General features: G+C 42.5%; 1 protein-coding gene across 1 annotated transcript; it reads left to right on the plus strand.

Moving 5' to 3' along the window:
• Positions 1-20,270: 20,270 nt before the first annotated feature.
• On the plus strand, positions 20,271-21,389 carry LOC127328977 (uncharacterized). The gene is made up of 3 exons (XM_071825551.1): positions 20,271-20,708; positions 20,790-21,085; positions 21,152-21,389. The coding sequence occupies exons 1-3, from the start codon at positions 20,271-20,273 to the stop codon at positions 21,387-21,389; spliced, it is 972 nt and encodes a 323-aa protein (XP_071681652.1).
• Positions 21,390-22,450: the final 1,061 nt, after the last annotated feature.

Below are 22,450 nucleotides of genomic sequence, written 5' to 3' on the forward strand. Positions count from 1 at the left end.
AAACAGGAGAAACACTCAGGACGCAACCCGGAATACTAAAGTTCAGGAGGAGCAATGATACGCGTACAGCACGCGTCCATTGGGAACCCCAAGAGGAAGGTGTGATGCGTACAGCGGCAAGTTTTCCCTCAGTAAGAAACCAAGGTTTATCGAACCAGTAGGAGCCAAGAAGCACGTTGAAGGTTGATGGCGGCGGAGTGTAGTGCGGCGCAACACCAGGGATTCCGGCGCCAACGTGGAACCTGCACAACACAACCAAATTACTTTGCCCCAACGTGACAGTGAGGTTGTCAATCTCACCGGCTTGCTGTAACAAAGGATTAGATGTATAGTGTGGATGATGATTGTTTGCAGAAAACAGTAGAACAAGTATTGCAGTAGATTGTATTCGATGTAAAAAAATGGACCGGGGTCCACAATTCACTAGAGGCGTCTCTCCCATAAGATAAATAGCATGTTGGGTGAACAAATTACAGTTGGACAATTGACAAATAAAGAGGGCATGACCATGCACATACATGTTATGATGAGTATTGTGAGATTTAATTGGGCATTACGACAAAGTACATAGACCGCTATCCAGCATGCATCTATGCCTAAAAAGTCCACCTTCAGGTTATCATCCGAACCCCTTCCAGTATTAAGTTGCAAACAACAGACAATTGCATTAAGTATGGTGCGTAATGTAACCAACAACTACATCCTTAGACATAGCATCGATGTTTTATCCCTAGTGGCAACAGCACATCCACAACCTTAGAACTTTACATCACCGTCCTGCATTTAATGGAGGCATGAACCCACTATCGAGCATAAATACTCCCTCTTGGAGTTACTAGCAAAAACTTGGCCAGAGCCTCTACTAATAACGGAGAGCATGCAAGATCATAAACAACACATAGGTAATAGATTGATAATCAACATAACATAGTATTCTCTATTCATCGGATCCCAACAAACACAACATGTAGCATTACAGATAGATGATCTTGATCATGTTAGGCAGCTCACAAGATCCAACAATGAAGCACAATTAGGAGAAGACGACCATCTAGCTACTGCTATGGACCCATAGTCCAGGGGTGAACTACTCACTCATCACTCCGGAAGCGACCATGGCGGTGAAGAGTCCTCCGGGAGATGATTCCCCTCTCCGGCAGGGTGCCGGAGGCGATCTCCTGAATCCCCCGAGATGGGATTGGCGGCGGCGTCCTTGGAAGGTTTTCCGTATCGTGGCTCTCGGTACTGGAGTTATTATCGACGAAGGCTTAAGTAGGCGGAGGAGATAGGTTTAGGGGCGACGCGAGGGGCCCACACACTAGGCCGGCGCGGCCAGGGCTTGGGCCGCGCCGCCCTAGCGTCTGGCCGCCTCGTCGCCCCACTTCGTTTCCTCCCCGGACTTCTGGAAGCTTCGTGGAAAAATAAGATCCTGGGCGTTGATTTCGTCCAATTCCGAGAATATTTCCTTACTAGGATTTCTGAAACCAAAAACAACAGAAAACAGCAACTGGATCTTCGGCATCTCGTTAATAGGTTAGTGCCGGAAAATGCATAAATATGACATAAAGTATGCATAAAACATGTAGGTATCATCAATAAAGTGGCACGGAACATAAGAAATTATCGATACGTTGGAGACGTATCAGCATCCCCAAGCTTAGTTCCTGCTCGTCCCGAGTAGGTAAACGATAACAAAGATAATTTCTGGAATGACATGCCATCATAATCTTGATCAATACTATTGTAAGCACATGTAATGAATGCAGCGATCAAAGTAATGGTAAATGCAATGAGTAAACAATTGAATCATATAGCAAAGACTTTTCATGAATAGTACTTTCAAGACAAGCATCAATAAGTCTTGCATAAGAGTTAACTCATAAAGCAATAATTCAAAGTAAAGGCATTGAAGCAACACAAAGGAAGATTAAGTTTCAGCGGTTGCTTTCAACTTATAACATGTATATCTCATGGATATTGTCAATGTAAAGTAATATAACAAGTACAATATGCAAGTATGTAGAAATCAATGCACAGTTAACATAAGTGTTTGCTTCTTGAGGTGGAGAGAGATAGGTGAACTGACTCAACATAAAAGTAAAAGAAAGGCCCTTCGCAGAGGGAAGCATTGATTGCTATATTTGTGCTAGAGCTTTGGTTTTGAAAACAAGAAACAATTTTGTCAACGGTAGTAATAAAGCATATGTATTATGTAAATTATATCCTACAAGTTGCAAGCCTCATGCATAGTATACTAATAGTGCCCGCACCTTGTCCTAATTAGCTCGGATTACCTGGATTATCATCGCAATACATATGTTTTAACCAAGTGTCACAAAGGGGTACTGATACGTCCAAAACGTATCTACTTTCCCGAACACTTTTGCTATTGTTTTGCCTTTAATTTGTGTATTTTGGATACAACTAACACGGACTAACGCTGTTTTCAGCAGAACTGTTCTGGTGTCTCGTTTTTGTGCAGAAATCCAACTTTCGGGAAAATCCTCGGAATTTATGCAGAAGGCCCTATTTTTCCAGAATACTGACGGAGCCAGAAGGACAAGTAAGGTGGAGGCCCGAGGGCCCCACACCATAAGGCGGCGCGGCCTAGGGGGGGCCCGCGCGGCCCTATGGTGTGGCCCCCTCGGCCGGCCTCCGACGCCCTCCTTCGGACTATATAATGCCTTCGACCTAAAAACGCACGGGGAGAAGTCGAAGTCGCCAGAAAGCCTCCAGAACGCCGCCACATCGCGAAACTCCGTCGCGGGAGCCAGAAGTCTCCGTTCTGGCACTCCGCCGGGACAGGGAATTGGAGGAGATCATCGCCATCATCACCGCCAACGCCTCTCCATCAACCAGCCATGCTTCCCCCATCCATGTGTGAGTAATTCCCCCGCTGTAGGCCGAAGGGGATGGTAGGGATTGGATGAGATTGGTCATGTAATAGCATAAGATTGTTAGGGCATAGTGCCTAGTGTCCGTAATTGGTACTTTGATGATATTGTTGCAACTTGTTATGCTTAATGCTTGTCACTAGGGCCCGAGTGCCATGATCTCAGATCTGAACATGTTATTGTTTCATCATGATATTCATTGTTTATTGATCTTACCTGCAAGTTGTATACACATGTCGCTGTCCGGAACCGATGGCCCCGAAGTGACAGAAATCGGGACAACCGGAGGGAATGGTAGTGACGTGAGGATCACATGTGTTCACGGAGTGTTAATGCTTTGCTCCGGTACTCTATTAAAAGGAGTACCTTAATATCCAGTAGTTTCCCTTGAGGCCCGGCTGCCACCGGCTGGTAGGACAAAAGATGTTGTGCAAGTTTCTCATTGCGAGCACGTACGACTATAATTGGAACACATGCCTATTGATTGCTTTGTACTTGGACACCGTTTTATTATTATCTGCAAATGCCCTGCTATGATTGTTACATGAGTTTCTCTCATCCATGCAACGCCCGTCATCCGTCCCCGTGCCTACAGTATTTTAATCCTGCTGTTTACTAAAATCACTACTGCTATCTTTGTTACTCTGCTGCTGTTATTTCACTACTGCTACTGCTATAAAACTGTTACTACTGATAAACTCTTGCGAGCAAGTCTGTTTCCAGGTGCAGCTGAATTGACAACTCCGCTGTTAAGGCTTCCAAGTGTTCTTTGTCTCCCCTTGTGTCGAATCAATAAATTGGGTTATACTACCCTCGAAGACTGCTGCGATCCCCTATACTTGTGGGTTATCAAGACCGTTTTCTGGCGCCGTTGCCGGGGAGCATAGCTTTATTTGGAAGTTCACTTGGATTGATATTGTTTGCTGCAAATTCTCCATCATGGGTAAAGCTCGCGATTCTAAAGTCGCCATATTACCATCCACTACAAGAAAAGGTACAACTCTGAGTACCTCTGCTACTCTTGATTCACCATCTGTGATAAGTCAACTTGTTTCACCGCCACAAGCTGGTACGTCTGCTGAATCTGAAAACTCTCATAATATTGATAATGTTTCTGCTGTGCTTGATGATAATGGTTCGTTGGGATCCTTTCTAGATGCTACAATTGCTAGGTCTAGATAAATTGAAAATGCTGAAACTCCTAATGAAAATGCCACTACACCTGTTAGTTCACCTGAACTTGATTATTCTAGTGATGATCCTGATGAAGATTATGTGGAGCTTAATGATGATTTTATTGATAAATGCAATTCTATTACTGATGTAAGAAACATTAAAAAGTTTCTCGCACAATATACTGTTAAACATAAGCTATCTCCTGATCCTAAATTTGCCACATCTCCTATATGCATTAAGGATAAAGATTATGATTTTTCTCTTGATCTATCTCATATAGCTATTGTAGAGAAAGCACCCTTTTGTGGTACTGAAAAAGAAAGTGCTGTAGAACACATGAATGAACTTTCTTCTATGAGTAGCTTGTTTTCTGATGATATCAAGATGCGTACTTACTTTTTCATTAAAAAATTTTCTTTCTCATTAAAGGATGATGCTAAAACTTGGTATAATAATTTGCCTCCTGGTTCTATTAAAAGTCCACCTGACTTGCGTGATATTTTCTTTCGAAAATACTTTCCTGCTAGTGCTCAACATGCTGCTTTACAGAGAATTTACAGATTTGATCAAGGAGATGAAGAGAAATTGCCTGCGGCATGGGCAAGATTTTGTTCTCTTATCAGAGCTAGACCTGGACATGATTTAGAAAAGAATGATCTACTTGATATATTTTATAGTAGACTAACCATTGAATCTAGAGCATATTTGGATAGTTGTGCTGGTTGTGTTTTCAGGAAAAGAACTGCATTTAAGTGAAGATTTATTGGCTAGAATAAGCCGGAATCATGATGATTGGGAAACACCTGAACCAACTCCAACGCCAATATTGAAGAAGAGGGGTTTAATTGAATTGAATGATGATGATATGCGGGAAGCTAAGAAGTCTCTCAAGGAGAAAGGTATTAAATCCGAAGATGTGAAGAATCTACCTCCCATAGAAGATATATGTGAGATAATTCCCCCTTCACCCATGATTGAGGTAAACTCCCTTCAACGCTTTACTAGGGAAGATATTCCGTATTCAAAACCTCCTGCGCAATGCTTAGATGAGTTTGATAATTATATTGTGAAGCAAGAAAATTTTAATATGAGAGTAGAAAATCATCTAATGGAAAATTCTCAAGCTATTAGCAATTTGCATGATATTGTGGGGAGAACCTCCAATGATGTTAAGGTGCTTGTTAAACATTTTCAAATGATTCAAACTCAAATTGATCAACTCACTAAAGTGCAAAATGACTTGCTAAATAATAATTCTAAAGAGAAACATGCTTATGAAGTAACAACTAGAGGTGGTGTCTCTACCCAGGATCCTCTATATCCTGAAGGGCACCCCAAAAGAATTGAACAAGATTCTCAACGCATTGAACCTAGTGCTCCTTCTAAGAAGAAAAAGAAGAAGAAACATAAAAATGTTGTAGAATCCTCTGAACCTGTTAATGATCCTAATGGTATTTCTATTTCCGATGCTGAAACTGAAAGTGGTAATGAACATGATAATGATAATGATAATGATAAGAATGATGATTCTGATAAAGAAGAGGTAGAAGATGAACCTGAAAAGCATGATAAAAATAAAAAGTATACTAAAGAAGATTTTATTGCTAAGAAACATGGTAATGAAAGAGAACCTTGGGTGCAAAAGCAAATGCCTTTTCCTGCTAAGAAATTAAAATCAAAGGAAGAAGAACACTATAATAAATTTTGTGATTGGATGAAACCTTTATTCTTGCAAATCCCTTTGACTGATGCTATTAAATTGCCTCCTTATTCAAAGTATATGAAAGATATTGTTACTAACAAAAGGAAAATCCCCAATGAGGAAATTTCCACTATGCTTGCTAATTACTCTTTCAATGGCAAAGTGCCAAAGAAGTTGGGTGACCCAGGTATACCTACTATTCCTTGTTCTATTAAGAATAATTATGTTAAAACTGCTCTATGTGACTTGGGAGCCGGTGTTAGTGTTATGCCTTTTTCTCTTTATAAGAGACTTTACTTAGATAAGTTGATACCTACTGATATATCTTTGCAAATGGCTGATAAATCTACTGCTATTCCTGTTGGTATATGTGAGGATGTTCCTGTTCAAGTTACTACTAACTGCTTGATATTAACTGATTTTGTTGTGTTGGAAATGCCTGAAGATGATAATATGTCTATTATTCTTGGGAGACCTTTTCTTAACACCGCAGGGGCTGTTATTGATTGCAATAAAGGAAAGGTTACTTTCAATGTTGATGATAAGGAGCATACTGTCTATTTCCCCAAGAAGATTGATAAAGTATGTGGAATCAATACTATTTCTAATGTGAGAACTATCAAAGTTGGAACTATTGATTGTCCTATATATGAGCCTAAAGAAGGTTATCAAAATCTTATGATTGGATCCATATCAATACAATTCAAGGTAACATGGTTGATTTGAGGTTTATTTCTTCTTATGCTATGTAAAAATTATTCGGTGGCAAGACTTGATCAACCTTGTTAACGAATACTTTTTATATGCATAGAGGCGGTAAACAACATCTCTTTCTCCCTCCACTTGTCTTACTTGCTGTAGCACTTTTGATTTGCAAAGTTCCTTACTTAATTAGAGTTTTCAAAAAATTTCCTGGCCAGTAATAATAAACTTAATACCCAGAAATGTGCATTTTTCAAAGTTTTCAAAAATTCACAAAAATTATACCGTTGGTCCTATTTTTCGAAGAGGCACCTGGGAGCACCAGAGGATGACCTGTGGGGCACCCCAGGGTGCCACACCTCCTGCTGGCGCGGCCAAGGAGGGGGGCGCGCCACCCTGTGGTGTGGGCCCCTCCTTGCCCCACTACTTCATCTCTTTCTCCCAGAGTCTTCTCTCTCCCGAAAAAACTCGAACCAGCTTTCTCTCACTCGCGTTTTTTCTCAAGAGCTTAGGATTTTTCGATCTCTTTGCTCAGCCCAGATTTCTGTCTGAAATTTGGCACATTTGCTCTCCGGTATGTGACTCCTCCGCCTATCCAAATAGAATTTTGTTTGGTTGAGTATATCTTGAATATTTTGCTGCTGTAGGTAACATGTTTAGTGAGCTTGCATGCTTGTTCTAAGTTGTATAAACTAGTTTTGATGCATGATTAGTACTCTAGCAAGTTCCTATAGTAGTTCCCCTTGATTATATGTCACCAAATCAAATTTTATATTGTTTGTTGAAAATTTCAGAAAATGGAGTGGAATAGATATCAACTTAACCAACAAGAATTGGAGGTCCAACAAGTCATGAGAGTAAACCGTGAAGAGGGAGTATACCCCTCTTACTACCCGTGCGCGGAGTTCATGAGAAGCGCAGGAATATTGGAAGATGTTCGGAGTCTAATTTCTCGTGCAGGGCTGAGTGATTTTGTTGAAGGAGAACCAAGCCAATATGCAAAATTAACTATGTCTGTTGTGCAGGACTTTAAGTTCAATTGGTCGCGATCTAACCCCACGGTTCAGTATAAAATTTATAATAAAGCTGTCAACTTGCCATTCAGTGATTTTTGTGCAGCAGTTAGAGTACCGCAATGGGGATCATGCGAGAAGATAAGGGGATCGCCGCAAGAACTCTTAAGCCTCTTCAAGATGATTTGCTATGGAAGGAGTTTCTCAGAGGATAGTGGTAAAATCACTAGCATTCAGCTCCCGGCTATCCGCTACTTTGCCTATTTCATTACTAAATGCGTTCTTGCTAGAAAGATTGGTAGTAAACTATCTATCCCGGATTTAGCTTTTCTAGCTGCGGCATTGCAAGGTAGTAGGACTTATAATTTAGGGGCATTGATAGCTTATAGACTTACTACTAACCGTGAGAAAGGTGGAATTTGTGGAGGTCTCATCGCCTCTCGTTTACTAGCTTTTCATAATGTAGAACCTCATCATCTTGATATTCCACTTTCCATAGTTAAACTTGACATAGCCTCTATGGTTAAACATGAATTTGTTTCTGACTCCTCCAACTTGGGTAACCTGTTTTACAAGATGACATTTTATAAGAAAGTCTGGAGAATAACTAAGAAAACTGAGAAACTAGTAAGATTGCCTGCGCCTGTTCTATTTAACCTTGATTCCAGGGAGGATTGGTCGGTCACAGAAGGTGCACTGAATGCACACATAGAGGGAGGAGGCCATCATGCAAGAGACAACACGGAGGAGGCTGAGGAACACCTCGACTCATCGTCCGATGCAGCAAGTTCCTCGCATCAACATGTTGGGCATGTGGAGCCTTCACGCTTTTCTTCTGCACAGGAACTTTACTATGACTACGCCATGAATTATCCACCGGCGAGGAACAGCGACCCTCGTTGGGGTTGAACTCCACTTAGGCCAAAAGCCTAAGCTTGGGGGGAGGTATACCGGCATCACTCATTCTTTGCATATTATGATTGTTGGATACTTGTATATACTTGTTTTGTTTGTTTGGGTGGTTTTCTAATGAGAGGAAGATGATATTTGGGGAAGTGCTGCCTGAAAACAGATTCTGGACTGTTACCGTAAAAATTCTCAAAAATAGCCAGAACAGTATTTTGCGAAGCCAATTTTTGTGCATGTTCCCCAGGTCGTTATCTAACTTTCATTAGTTGAACACTTTTCGATTTGAGCAGTGGAAGAATTTATTAAAAATCGAGTACTGTACTTCTGTCAAGTTTGACGAATTTCTGCTGCTTTATGTTTATGTGAGTCTTCTAGTTTGCAATTTCTTGTTTTTGCTTTGTTTCCTTCCCAAAACACAAAAAGACCAAAAATATTTCTGTTGTTTCTCTTAATCATTTGTTTGCTTTGGTTTCTTGCATTTGTTTCGCTTTATTTGCTATTGCTAGTTTGCTATAAGAAAACCCAAAAAGATTTTGCTTTGTTTGCTTGTTTCCTTTTGTTCTTGTTTCTAATTCGAAAACACCAAAAATATTTGCTGTTCTTCTTTGGTTTGTAAAGTTCATTATGAGTTCAATGGTCTTCGGTGGCTGGAGCGTGGTTTTCATTTCATATTATCCAAGCTACACAAGTGAAAGGCAATAATGACGATCTACGACAATTGGATTGTGGTGAGAGGCTGGTATGAACTCTATTTGTTTTCATTTTTATACATATACTCATCCATGTGAGCATGCTTAGTTGGTTCATGTGAGGTATATGTTATTTGAGAAAGTCTAGTAGTTTATGATCTCTCATGTTTAGCTCCAATTTTTGAATATGAGTAGCATGTCATGGATGTTTGCTTGCATTGTTTTATTCATAAGTAAGTATGGCATTGTGGTATCCTCCTCTGAATAATTCATTTATATCGACTTGGCACATGCTCACGCATGCATATGACTGAACCAAAGTCAATTAAGCCTCGATGATTTATATTGCTTCAGAGTTCTTGTATCACTTTTATGCCTCCGTTAATTTATTTTGCCGCAAGCATGATTATGACAGTTACTGCTCTCTTGATTTGTCGCTCCCTAGTTTTTTGCTAGCCTTCACTTGTACTGAGCGGGAACGCTGCTCGTGCTTCCAAACACCTGAAAACCAAGTTGTTCCAAAGTGTCCACTATAAATACCTATGCATGGCATTTCAAACCATTCCAAGTAAATTCTCATGCGCTACCTTTAAAACCTTCAAAATGCTTCTCAATTTGTGTTTATGTTTCATAGCTCATGAGGAAGTATGTGGTGTTTAGCTTTCAACCTTGTCATTTACTTTTGACGGACTCTCATATGGACTAGTGGCACATCCGCTTATCCAATAATTTTGCAAAAAGAGCTGGCAACGGGATTCCCAGTCCCAAATTAATTAACCTAAATAGACACTCCTCCATGGTTTGTGATTGTTGGACGGCACCCGAAGGATTCAGTTAGCCATGGCTTGTGTAAGCAAAGGTTGGGGGGAGTGTCATCATCATAATAAAACTAAAATAAAAAGGCACTCCTTCATGGTATGAGATTGTTGGCAGGCACCCGAGGATTCGGTTAGCCATGGTTTGTGTAAGAAAGGTTGGAAGGAGTGCCACATAAACATGCAAATAATTCATGGGAGCCGCTCTTGGGAGTCAGGTTGGCGAGGTAGTTAGTGTACCCATTACCATTCGTTGACAACGACAAACACCTCTCAAAATAATTTTACTCCTGATTTCAAAAATGAAAAGCTCTAGCGCATGTTAATCCCTGCTTCCCTCTGCGAAGGGTCAATCTTTTACTTTTATGTTGTGTCTCCATTATTTCTTTGAGCACTATCTTGAGAGCACAACTGTCATTCTTAGTATAATATGCTTGTCTCAAAATATGATTGATTGTGGTATAACTTTGATGCTTTTATCTTTGACAATCACTACTTCTAGTCTTTCTATGAACTCCAGAGGTGCCTGGGCATTTATGTTTTGCCGATCAAATACGGGCAAGCGAGATACCACTTTATCATACTCTCTTATGAACATTGCAATCCTGCTTATATACATGATTCATGATGCTTATTATGAATTGTTGGTACCTCTCCATGATTGACATAGCTGTTAGATGATCTTATTTGCATGTATCTCATTATGAACTGTTTAAGTATTAGCCATAGCATGAGAATATATACATCATATGAGCAAATGTGTTCGTGAAAGTTCTTTTATCGCTCAGTTGTTAACTGAATTGCTTGAGGACAAGCAATAAGCTAAGCTTGGGGGGAGTTGATACGTCCAAAACGTATCTACTTTCCCGAACACTTTTGCTATTGTTTTGCCTCTAATTTGTGTATTTTGGATACAACTAACACGGACTAACGCTGTTTTCAGCAGAACTGTTCTGGTGTCTCGTTTTTGTGCAGAAATCCAACTTTCGGGAAAATCCTCGGAATTTATGCAGAAGGCCCTATTTTCCCAGAATGCGACGAACCCGAGAAGGACAAGTAAGGTGGAGGCCCGAGGGCCCCACACCATAAGGCGGCGCGGCCTAGGGGGGCCCGCGCGGCCCTATGGTGTGGCCCCCTCGGCCGGCCTCCGACGCCCTCCTTCGGACTATATAATGCCTTCGACCTAAAACCGCACGGGGAGAAGTCGAAGTCGCCAGAAAGCGTCCAGAACGCCGCCACATCGCGAAACTCCGTCGCGGGAGCCAGAAGTCTCCGTTCTGGCACTCCGCCGGGACGGGGAATTGGAGGAGATCATCGCCATCATCACCGCCAACGCCTCTCCATCAACCAGCCATGCTTCCCCCATCCATGTGTGAGTAATTCCCCCGCTGTAGGCCGAAGGGGATGGTAGAGATTGGATGAGATTGGTCATGTAATAGCATAAGATTGTTAGGGCATAGTGCCTAGTGTCCGTAATTGGTACTTTGATGATATTGTTGCAACTTGTTATGCTTAATGCTTGTCACTAGGGCCCGAGTGCCATGATCTCAGATCTGAACATGTTATTGTTTCATCATGATATTCATTGTTTATTGATCTTACCTGCAAGTTGTATACACATGTCGCTGTCCGGAACCGATGGCCCCGAAGTGACAGAAATCGGGACAACCGGAGGGAATGGTAGTGATGTGAGGATCACATGTGTTCATGGAGTGTTAATGCTTTGCTCCGGACTCTATTAAAAGGAGTACCTTAATATCCAGTAGTTTCCCTTGAGGCCCGCCTGCCACCGGCTGGTAGGACAAAAGATGTTGTGCAAGTTTCTCATTGCGAGCACGTACGACTATAATTGGAACACATGCCTATTGATTGCTTTGTACTTGGACACCGTTTTATTATTATCTGCAAATGCCCTGCTATGATTGTTACATGAGTTTCTCTCATCCATGCAACGCCCGTCATCCGTCCCCGTGCCTACAGTATTTTAATCCTGCTGTTTACTAAAATCACTACTGCTGTCTTTGTTACTCTGCTGCTGTTATTTCACTACTGCTACTGCTATAAAACTGTTACCTCGATAAACTCTTGCGAGCAAGTCTGTTTCCAGGTGCAGCTGAATTGACAACTCCGCTGTTAAGGCTTCCAAGTGTTCTTTGTCTCCCCTTGTGTCGAATCAATAAATTGGGTTATACTACCCTCGAAGACTGCTGCGATCCCCTATACTTGTGGGTTATCAGGTACCTCTATACCGCCTGTACAAAGGTCTAAGGAGAAAGCTCGCATTGGATTTCTCGCTTTTGATTATTCTCAACTTAGACATCCATACCGGGACAACATAGACAACAGATAATGGACTCCTCTTTAATGCATAAGCATTTAGCAACAATTAATGTTCTCATATGAGATTGAGGATATTTGTCCAAAACTGAAACTTCCACCATGAATCATGGCTTTAGTTAGCGGCCTAATGTTCTTCTCTAACAGTATGCATGCTCTAACCATTCAACTAGTGGTAAATCGCCCTTACTTCAGACAAGACGGACATGCATAGCAACTCACATGATATTCAACAAAGAGTAGTTGATGGCGTCCCCAGGAACATGGTTATCGCACAATAAGCAACTTAATAAGAGATAAAGTGCATAAGTACATATTCAATACCACAATAGTTTTTAGGCTATTTGTCCCATGAGCTATATATTGCAAAGATGAAGAATGGAAATTTTAAAGGAAGCACTCAAGCAATTTACTTTGGAATGGCGGAGAAATACCATGTAGTAGGTAGGTATGGTGGACACAAAGGGCATAGTGGTTGGCTCAAGGATTTTGGATCCATGAGAAGTATTCCCTCTCGATACAAGGTTTAGGCTAGCAAGGTTATTTGAAACAAACACAAGTATGAATCGGTGCAGCAAAACTCACATAAAAGACATATTGTAAACATTATAAGACTCTACACCGTCTTCCTTGTTGTTCGACCCTTACTAGAAATTATCTAGACCTTAGAGAGACCAATTATGCAAACCAAATTTTAGCAAGCTCTATGTATTTCTTCATTAATAGGTGCAAAGTATATGATGCAAGAGCTTAAACATGAGCACAACAATTGCCAAGTATCAAATTATTCAAGACATTCTACCAATTACTACATGTAGCATTTCCCGTTTCCAACCATATAACAATTTAACGAAGAAGATTCAACCTTCGCCATGAACACTATGAGTAAAGCCTAAGGACATATTTGTCCATATGCAACAGCGGAGCGTGTCTCTCTCCCACACAATGAATGCTAGGATCCACTTTATTCAAACAAAACAAAAACAAAAACAAACAGACGCTCCAAGCAAAGTGCATAAGATGTGATGGAATAAAATATAGTTTCACTAGAGGAACCTGATAATGTTGTCGATGAAGAAGGGGATGCCCAAGGCATCCCCAAGCTTAGACGCTTGAGTCTTCTTGAAATATGCAGGGGTGAACCACCGGGGCATCCCCAAGCTTAGAGCTTTCACTCTCCTTGATCATATTGTATCATCCTCCTCTCTTGATCCTTGAAAACTTCCTCCACACCAAACTTAAAACAACTCATTAGAGGGTTAGTGCATAATAAAAATTCACATGTTCAGAGGTGACATAATCATTCTTAACACTTCTGGACATTGCACAAAGCTACTGAAAGTTAATGGAATAGAAAAATCCATCAAGCATAGCAAAACAGGCAATGCGAAATAAAATGCAGAATCTGTCAAAACAGAACAGTTCGTAAAGATGAATTTCTAAGAGGCACCAGACTTGCTCAAATGAAAATGCTCAAATTGAATGAAAGTTGCATACATATCTGAGGATCACTCACGTAAATTGGCATAATTTTCTGAGTTATCTACAAAGAATTAGGCCCAAATTCGTGACAGTAAAGAAATCTGTTTCTGCGCAGTAATCCAAATCTAGTATGAACCTTACTATCAAAGACTTTACTTGGCACAACAATGCAACAAAATAAGATAAGGAGAGGTTGCTACAGTAGTAACAACTTCCAAGACTCAAATATAAAATAAAAGTGCAATAGTAAAATCATGGGTTGTCTCCCATAAGCGCTTTTCTTTAACGCCTTTCAGCTAGGCGCAGAAAGTGTATATCAAGTATTATCAAGAGACGAAGCATCAACATCATAATTTTCACAATTTGTCCCATTAGGTATCTTAGATGCTCCCTTATCTATAGTGGTTTTAAGAGCTTTATGAATTTTAGGCCTATAATAGTTTTTTGGTTTAGGCACATTAGAGACATACATGAACTTTTGCTCCTTACCCACATAAGCTTTCTCTCTAAACTTTATAGATGAAAAGGTTGAACCCAATGTTCCCATAGCCTCTTCAAGTTCACTAATCCTTTGGGTTTGATTATCATGAATAGCACAAGCTTCTAAGATGGCAATTCTCTCATTAATTCCACCTAGAGATTTATCAAGTTTATCAGTGCTATCAAGTAATGCTCCCAAATTAGTCTCAATACTTGGAAGGTTTTGCTCTATGGTTTCCAACTTTTTCATGACATCTTCAAGAGAGGTTTCAATTTTAACTTCATTAACAGGTGGTATTCCAAATAGCATCTCAATAATGCAACTAGCTTCTAAGGCAGGAGTACCTAGGAAGTTACCTCCCGCGAGACAATCAACAACATACCTATTCCAGCTAGAGATACGAACATAAAAATTCCTGAGTAGAATAGTGGTGGAGTGTTTCTTAGTGCACCTATTATGGGCATCACTAATTCTATACCAAGCATCTTTTAAACATTCTCCCCCTTGTTGCTTAAACGAACGAACTTCAACTTCAGGATTACTCATTTTAGCAATAGTAAATAAAGTAAACTAGATAAAGTAAATGCAAGTAACTAATTTTTTGTGTTTTTTAATATGGAGAACAAGACAGTAAATAAAGTAAAACTAGCAACTAATTTTTGTGTGTTTTGTTTTAGTGCAGCAAACAAAGTAGTAAATAAAATAAAGCAAGACAAAAACAAAGTAAAGAGATTGGAGGTGGAGACTCCCCTTGCAGCGTGTCTTGATCTCCCCGGCAACAACGCCAGAAAAAGAGCTTGATACGCGTACAGCACGCGTCCATTGGGAACCCCAAGAGGAAGGTGTGATGCGTACAGCGGCAAGTTTTCCCTTAGTAAGAAACCAAGGTTTATCGAACCAGTAAGAGCCAAGAAGCACGTTGAAGGTTGATGGCTGCGGAGTGTAGTGCGGCGCAACACCAGGGATTCCGGCGCCAACGTGGAACCTGCACAACACAACCAAATTATTTTGCCCCAACGTGACAGTGAGGTTGTCAATCTCACCGGCTTGCTGTAACAAAGGATTAGATGTATAGTGTGGATGATGATTGTTTGCAGAAAACAGTAGAACAAGTATTGCAGTAGATTGTATTCGATGTAAAAGAATGGACCGGGGTCCACAGTTCACTAGAGGCGTCTCTCCCATAAGATAAATAGCATGTTGGGTGAACAAATTACAGTTGGGCAATTGACAAATAAAGAGGGCATGACCATGCACATACATGTTATGATGAGTATTGTGATATTTAATTGGGCATTACGACAAAGTACATAGACCGCTATCCATCATGCATCTATGCCTAAAAAGTCCACCTTCAGGTTATCATCCGAACCCCTTCCAGTATTAAGTTGCAAACAACAGACAATTGCATTAAGTATGGTGCGTAATGTAATCAATAACTACATCCTTAGACATAGCATCGATGTTTTTATCCCTAGTGGCAACATCATATCCACAACCTTAGAACTTTCTGTCACTGTCCCAGGTTTAATGGAGGCATGAACCCACTATCGAGCATAAATACTCCCTCTTGGAGTTACTAGCAAAAACTTGGCCAGAGCCTCTACTAATAACGGAGAGCATGCAAGATCATAAACAACACATAGGTAATAGATTGATAATCAACATAACATAGTATTCTCTATTCATCGGATCCCAACAAACACAACATGTAGCATTACAGATAGATGATCTTGATCATGTTAGGCAGCTCACAAGATCCAACAATGAAGCACAATTAGGAGAAGACGACCATCTAGCTACTGCTATGGATCCATAGTCCAGGGGTGAACTACTCACTCATCACTCCGGAGGCGACCATGGCGGTGAAGAGTCCTCCGGGAGATGATTCCCCTCTCCGGCAGGGTGCCGGAGGCGATCTCCTGAATCCCCCGAGATGGGATTGGCGGTGGCGGCGTCTCTGGAAGGTTTTCCGTATCGTGGCTCTCAGTACTGGAGTTATTATCGATGAAGGCTTAAGTAGGCGGAGGAGATAGGTTTAGGGGCGACGCGAGGGGCCCACACACTAGGCCGGCGCGGCCAGGGCTTGGGCCGCGCCGCCCTAGCGTCTGGCCGCCTCGTCGCCCCACTTCGTTTCCTCCCCGGACTTCTGGAAGCTTCGTGGAAAAATAAGATCCTGGGCGTTGATTTCGTCCAATTCCGAGAATATTTCCTTACTAGGATTTCTGAAACCAAAAACAGCAGAAAACAGCAACTGGCTCTTCGGCATCTCGTTAATAGGTTAGTGCCGGAAAATGCATAAATATGACATAAAGTATGCATAAAACATGTAGGTGTCATCAATAAAGTGGCATGGAACATAAGAAATTATCGATATGTTGAAGACGTATCAAGCAATCCTGAGATTATGCTGCCACCCATGTAGGTTAACAAAGTCCTTCTCCGTGTCCTCCAACCATGTACACACCTCTGTAAAGAGGCCGAGATCCTCCATACGCTGAAATGACGACCACGAACGGAGCAAGCTGGTGCACCGGTAGATAACCTGCATTAGAGTAACATTTTTGTTATTAAAATTCTTATCATTTCTACATAGCCAAAGCGAGCAAATAACTGCAATCTCTCCCACCCTAATAATTTTTTTTGTACCTATGATCTATCACATTCAGCCAATTACCAAAAATATTGGCAACGCTACGTGGCGGATACAAGGTAGAACCCATTTGGATGATTGACCATATAGATTTGGCAAACCGACATTGGAAGAATAAGTGTTTAATTGTCTCATCATGATGACAAAATACACACACTTTGCTTCCTTGCCAGTTGTGTTTAGCAAGATTGTCTTTGGTGAGGATGACCCCTCGACGAAGATACCAAGCGAAGACCTTAGTCTTTAAAGGTATCTTCATCTTCCAAATTAACTTATTTTTAGAAACCGGATCCATAGGTTGGTTCAAAGCTTTATACATGGAGTCAACTGAGAATTTTCCATTCACATTAAGACTCCAACGAAATTCATCCGGCCCTTGTGTTAGGTGGACAGATGTCAACCGCAACACCAAGGCATCCCAAGATGCTTGCCTTGTTCCAATAACACGTCATATTAGGTGGATAAGACTCCATGACCTTGGCTAAGGTGTCTTCTTTATGGCACACACTATTATATAAGGATGGATATTGTTCTCGGAGAGATGAATTTCCGAGCCACTTATCCTCCCAGAATCTAATCTACGTCCCATCCATGATGGAGAAAGAAACAAATGTGAAGAAGTGTCTATTCGTCGCCATTAGGCCAGGCCAAAAGTGGGAATCCCCTGGTTTCCATGATACCTGGGATATTGCCTTTGAGCCAACATACTTTCTCCTCCGAATGGTTTATCAGACCCCGTCCTCAGTGAGCAATTTAGCCAACCATTTGCCAAATAAGGTTGTGTTCTTAACCTGGAGGTCATGAACCCCAAGCCCTCCTTGGTCCTTTGGTCGACACACAACTCCCCACTTAGTTAGCCGGTATTTCTTTTTCTCTTTATCCCCTTGCCAAAAGAATCTTGATCGCAGATAATCCAAACGATGCAAAACTCCTTTAGGAATCTGGAAAAATGATATCATATACAGTACCATATTGGTAAGTACTGAATTAATGAGTATCAATCTTCCACCAAGGGATAGCAATTTACCCATCCAGCTACTTAAACGTTTTTGCAATCTTTCCTTGACATGTTTCCATTCTGACAACGTTAGTCTCCGAAAATGAATCGGGATACCTAAGTAGGAGATTGGAAACTGGCCCAACCGACAACCAAAAAGTTTGGCATAAAGGTTGGCCTCGTCTTGGGCCTCACCGAAACAGAATAATTCGCTTTTATGGAAGTTGATCTTCAGACCTAATAGTTGCTCGAAAGCTGATAAAATCAGTTTCATATTTCGTGCTTTATCAAGGTCGTATTCCATAAAAAGAATTGTGTCATCGGCGTATTGAAGGAAAGATAACCCACCATCCACTAGATGAGGAACCACCCCTTCAATTTGCCCATCATCTTTAGCACCCTCTATGATGATCGCAAGCATATCTGCCAGTCTGCCACTACATTGAATAGTATGGGAGATATCGGATCACCTTTCCGTAAACCTTTTTTAGTTTGAAAGTATCTACCAACATCATCATTGACTTTGATAGCGACACTTCCTCCAAAAATAAAGTTATGGATTAGAGCTCGCCACTCGTCAGAAAATCCTTTCATTCTGAGGGTCTGCTGAAGGAAAGACCACTTAATTTTATCATAGGTTTTTTCAAAGTCAATCTTAAGAATAACGCCACTCATATTTTTGCGATGTAACTCATGAATTGTTTCATGCAACGTGACAACCCCATCTAGGATGTCTTCCTTGCATGAAAGCGGTCTGAGTTGGGCGAACCACATGATCGGCTACAGAATTAAGCGTAATAGTAGCTTCCTTTGTAAAAAAAAATGTTAAAACACACGTTAAGAAGGCATATTGGTCTATATTGTTAAATCCGTTCGGCCTCATTAACCATTAGAAATAAAATAATTTCCCCAAAATTAATGTGGAAAAGCTCAAGCTGGACAGTATGAAGCTCTCCAATGAGCTCCATTAGATCTGTCTTGATTATATCCCAGAATCTTTTATAAAACTCTGCTGGGAAACCATCTGGATCTGACGCTTTATTATGCTCCATTTGGAAAATCGCCTTCTTCACTTCCTCCTCAGAGTAAGGAGCAGTGAGCACAACGTTCTCCTCGGCGGATACTTGAGGGATGTCATCTATCCGATTCTCATCCATAGATAAATCACATTTCTCAGGTTTGCCAAATAAACCTTTGTAATAGTTTTTGATATATGATTTGACATGCTCATGTCCTTCAATCGTACCCTCAGCTACAAAGCAGGGTTTTATCGTGGTTTCACATGTGTCTATGCTTCCTCCCCCTTAGTTTTTTCTGAGACATATGACTTTTTGCTCTTCCACTAGGCCATGGCACCTCCCGTGAGCCATGACTCATGACTCAAGGGTATCACTAGACATAACCTGACAGACTTGGTGGATAAATCAGAAGCCTCTCTAGTCGTCTGATCTAACTTAAGCTCATGATGGTTCATCTCTGCGATTTGCAGTCCTAGTCCAATCCCAGTCCAATTAGCCTAACTTCCTTCAATTAACTCGCACTAATTTCGTGCTTGTACGATAAGAAGCCCCCGCTCGCATGAACGGTGTACGTAGTAGTACAATACATGCATGCATGACTGTTCCCTGAATCAGCTGACGATTTTCACACGCATATATGCATGTAGCGTGGGCGCGTGGCTCAGGAAGGACCGAAGGAGGGACATGCCGCGTCACCACTGGACGTTATAGCATTTGTCTCTGCTGCAAACTTCCTCTCGTTGTGCAGCTATAGGGCCTGTTTGGTAGTCTGGATGTCCCTTGGCTCGCATCGGCCCAGCATATTTCGGGCCATTTAGTTTCCTGGGCGCACTCGTGTTGTTGCATAGCACGGGTTTTAAAGCACATCTGGGACAGGCCCCGGAGGAACGTCCGGTACAGTTTCTCCAGGGTCAGGCTCTGACGAGACGAAAATCGACAACGCCGTTCGCGCGGGAGCTCCGCCTCAGCATGGCGGGAGAAGCCAAAATCCCAGTGGCGTTGCGCGGCAAAGGTAGGGGTAACCTCCCTCTTTGGTTACCCTCTCCATTAGCCCCCTCCCAAATTTTGCAATCCCCCAATTTCCTTACCGGCGGTGGCGGCGACCCAGATCTGGCAGCGCGCATCTACCTTCGGTGACCGGCACCGGACCAGGGTCCTCTTCTCCAGCCGCGGCGGAACTTACGCACATCTGCGGCGGCTTTCGGCCGTGTCCATCGTCCGTCATGACGGAGGTAAGGGGAAACTCCTCTGCTCTACTCTAGTGTTCGATTCATGTTCGTAGAACTAGTTGGATTCGATAAGACCGTTCGTAATGCATAGATCTTGTTTGAGTAGACCGACCAGCTCCAGCTTGTGCATCACGCCGCAGCACTCATCATTTGCGTACAAGCATGGATCCTGATGGTGCACAAGAGAGCAGTTAGGGATGCTGCTTATCCTAGTGTGACATACGGACCTATGTTAAAACGAGATCAGGAGAGGATTGCCAACATAAACAACATCTACAACTGCAACGACGTAGAGGCTATCCAGATGTTACGGATGAGAAGAGCCCCTTTCTATGCACTTGTGAAATCGTTCAGGGAAAGAGGACTGCTGACTGATAGCATCCACACCTCTGTCGAAGAACAAGTCGCAATGTGTCTTCATGTCATCGGTCATAACCAGAGGTTCAGAGTCATCCATAACACATTCAGGCGATCCACGATGATTATCTCTCGGTACTTCCAGCAGGTGTTGTACGCAATTGGGGAGCTCAAAGGTGAAATGATCAAGCCAGCATCAATGAACACACCAACCAAGATCAAGAACAGCTACAGGTGGTTCCCCTATTTCAGTGTGAGTACAAAATCATGTTCCTTGTACCTATCAGATGTGTCCTACTGTCAGAAACATGATTGTGTGCTAATCTTTTTACAGGATTGCATTGGGGCTATTGATGGTACTCATGTCACTGCAAAGGTACCCAGATCAATGTCTGCAGTATTCCGCGGGAGGAAGCACTACACCAGCCAGAACGTGCTAGCAGATGTGGATTTCGATATGAGGTTCACCTACATGCTTGCTAGGTGGAAGGGTTCAGCTCATGATGCCAGCATCCTGGCCGACAGCTTGTCAAGGCCTGATGGGTTGCAAATCCCTGACGGTAAGTTCTACCTTGGAGATGCTGGATATGCATGCCGACCTGAAATTCTACCTCCCTTCAGGAAAACAAGGTACCACCTCAACGAGTCCTTTGAGAAGCACCGACCTCAGAATGCGAGATAGTTGTTCAATCTCAGACACTCAAGCCTTAGAGTCACCATTGAGAGGGCCTTTGCTGCATTGAAGAACAGGTTCAAGGTCCTTGACCAGAAATCGTTTCACACGTTTGACACTCAGGTAAAGCTGGTCCTTGCGTGCTGCATTCTTCACAACTGGATCCTAGGTTGGGGCGAGGATGAGTTCTTCGAAGAGGTTGTCACTTTTGATGAAGTAGAGACCGGCCATGACGTGGAAGCAGGCGACAATGATGCCTGAAAGGTGAAGAGGCAAGAGTGGCCAGACGCAATGTTCAACGACCCCGTAATGATAAACTGCAATTCGTAGTAGCTAGGGAGCCTCGTGTTATGAACTACCATTCGTAGTAGCTAGGGATAATTTCGTGAACTGATTGCAACTATCATGAACTGTGATTTCTGTGTGATAGGAGGTGATAGGTTGGTAAGGCTACCCGTCGTAGAGAAGAGGTAACCGTAGACATGTCTGGATGGTACCAAACAGGCCTAATATCATCTCCATCGAGATTTGGGCTTGGCTGCAGGAGAAAGTCTTTTTTGGCCCAGCTAATGCAGCCCGACCTACCAAACAACAGGCATATTTCGGTCCGTGGCTCGTTCTGGATACGCAAGTGACCTTGCATGGGTGCGCCAGTGAGGCACGAATCAGGCCCAGTCTACCAAACGCGCCCATAGCGTTCGTCTCCATGCTGCATAGGAGCGTGCTGGTTCATCTCTGCGATTTGCAGTCCTAATCCAATCCCGGTCCAATTAGCCTATCTTCGTTCAATTAACTCAACTAGCACTAATTTCATGCTTGTACGATAAAGAAGGAAGGCCCTGCTCGCTTGGCTTGATCATAAACCGTGTGTTAGTACAATACATGCATGATGAAACAGTTACGAATTTCACACGCATGCGTATAGCGTGGCTCAGGAAGGAGAAATTTTGACAGATCAGACCACCTGCCCGAGTGAAATGCCAGAAAAGACCACCTCTGAGTGCAAATGTCAAAACTACCGTGGCGGCACGCTGGCCAAGCGACACGTCGCACATGCCGCCGTAGCCGGTGGCGGCAGGACTTGCCGCCGTGAGTGGTGGCGGCACGTTGGGCAGCTTCGTCCGCGACAGCGTGCCGCCACAGCCGGTGGCGGCATGTTGCCACGTCAGCGTGCCGCCACAGCCGGTGGCGGCAGGGCCCACCACCCAGCGTTCGTCCAACGTGCCGCCACCACTCACGGCGGCAAGTCCTGCCGCCACCAGCTACGGCGGCATGTGCGACGTGTCGCTTGGCCAGCGTGCCGCCACGGTAGTTTTGACATT

This window comes from Lolium perenne, chromosome 2 (assembly GCF_019359855.2).
Source record: "Lolium perenne isolate Kyuss_39 chromosome 2, Kyuss_2.0, whole genome shotgun sequence".
Taxonomy (NCBI): domain Eukaryota; kingdom Viridiplantae; phylum Streptophyta; class Magnoliopsida; order Poales; family Poaceae; genus Lolium; species Lolium perenne.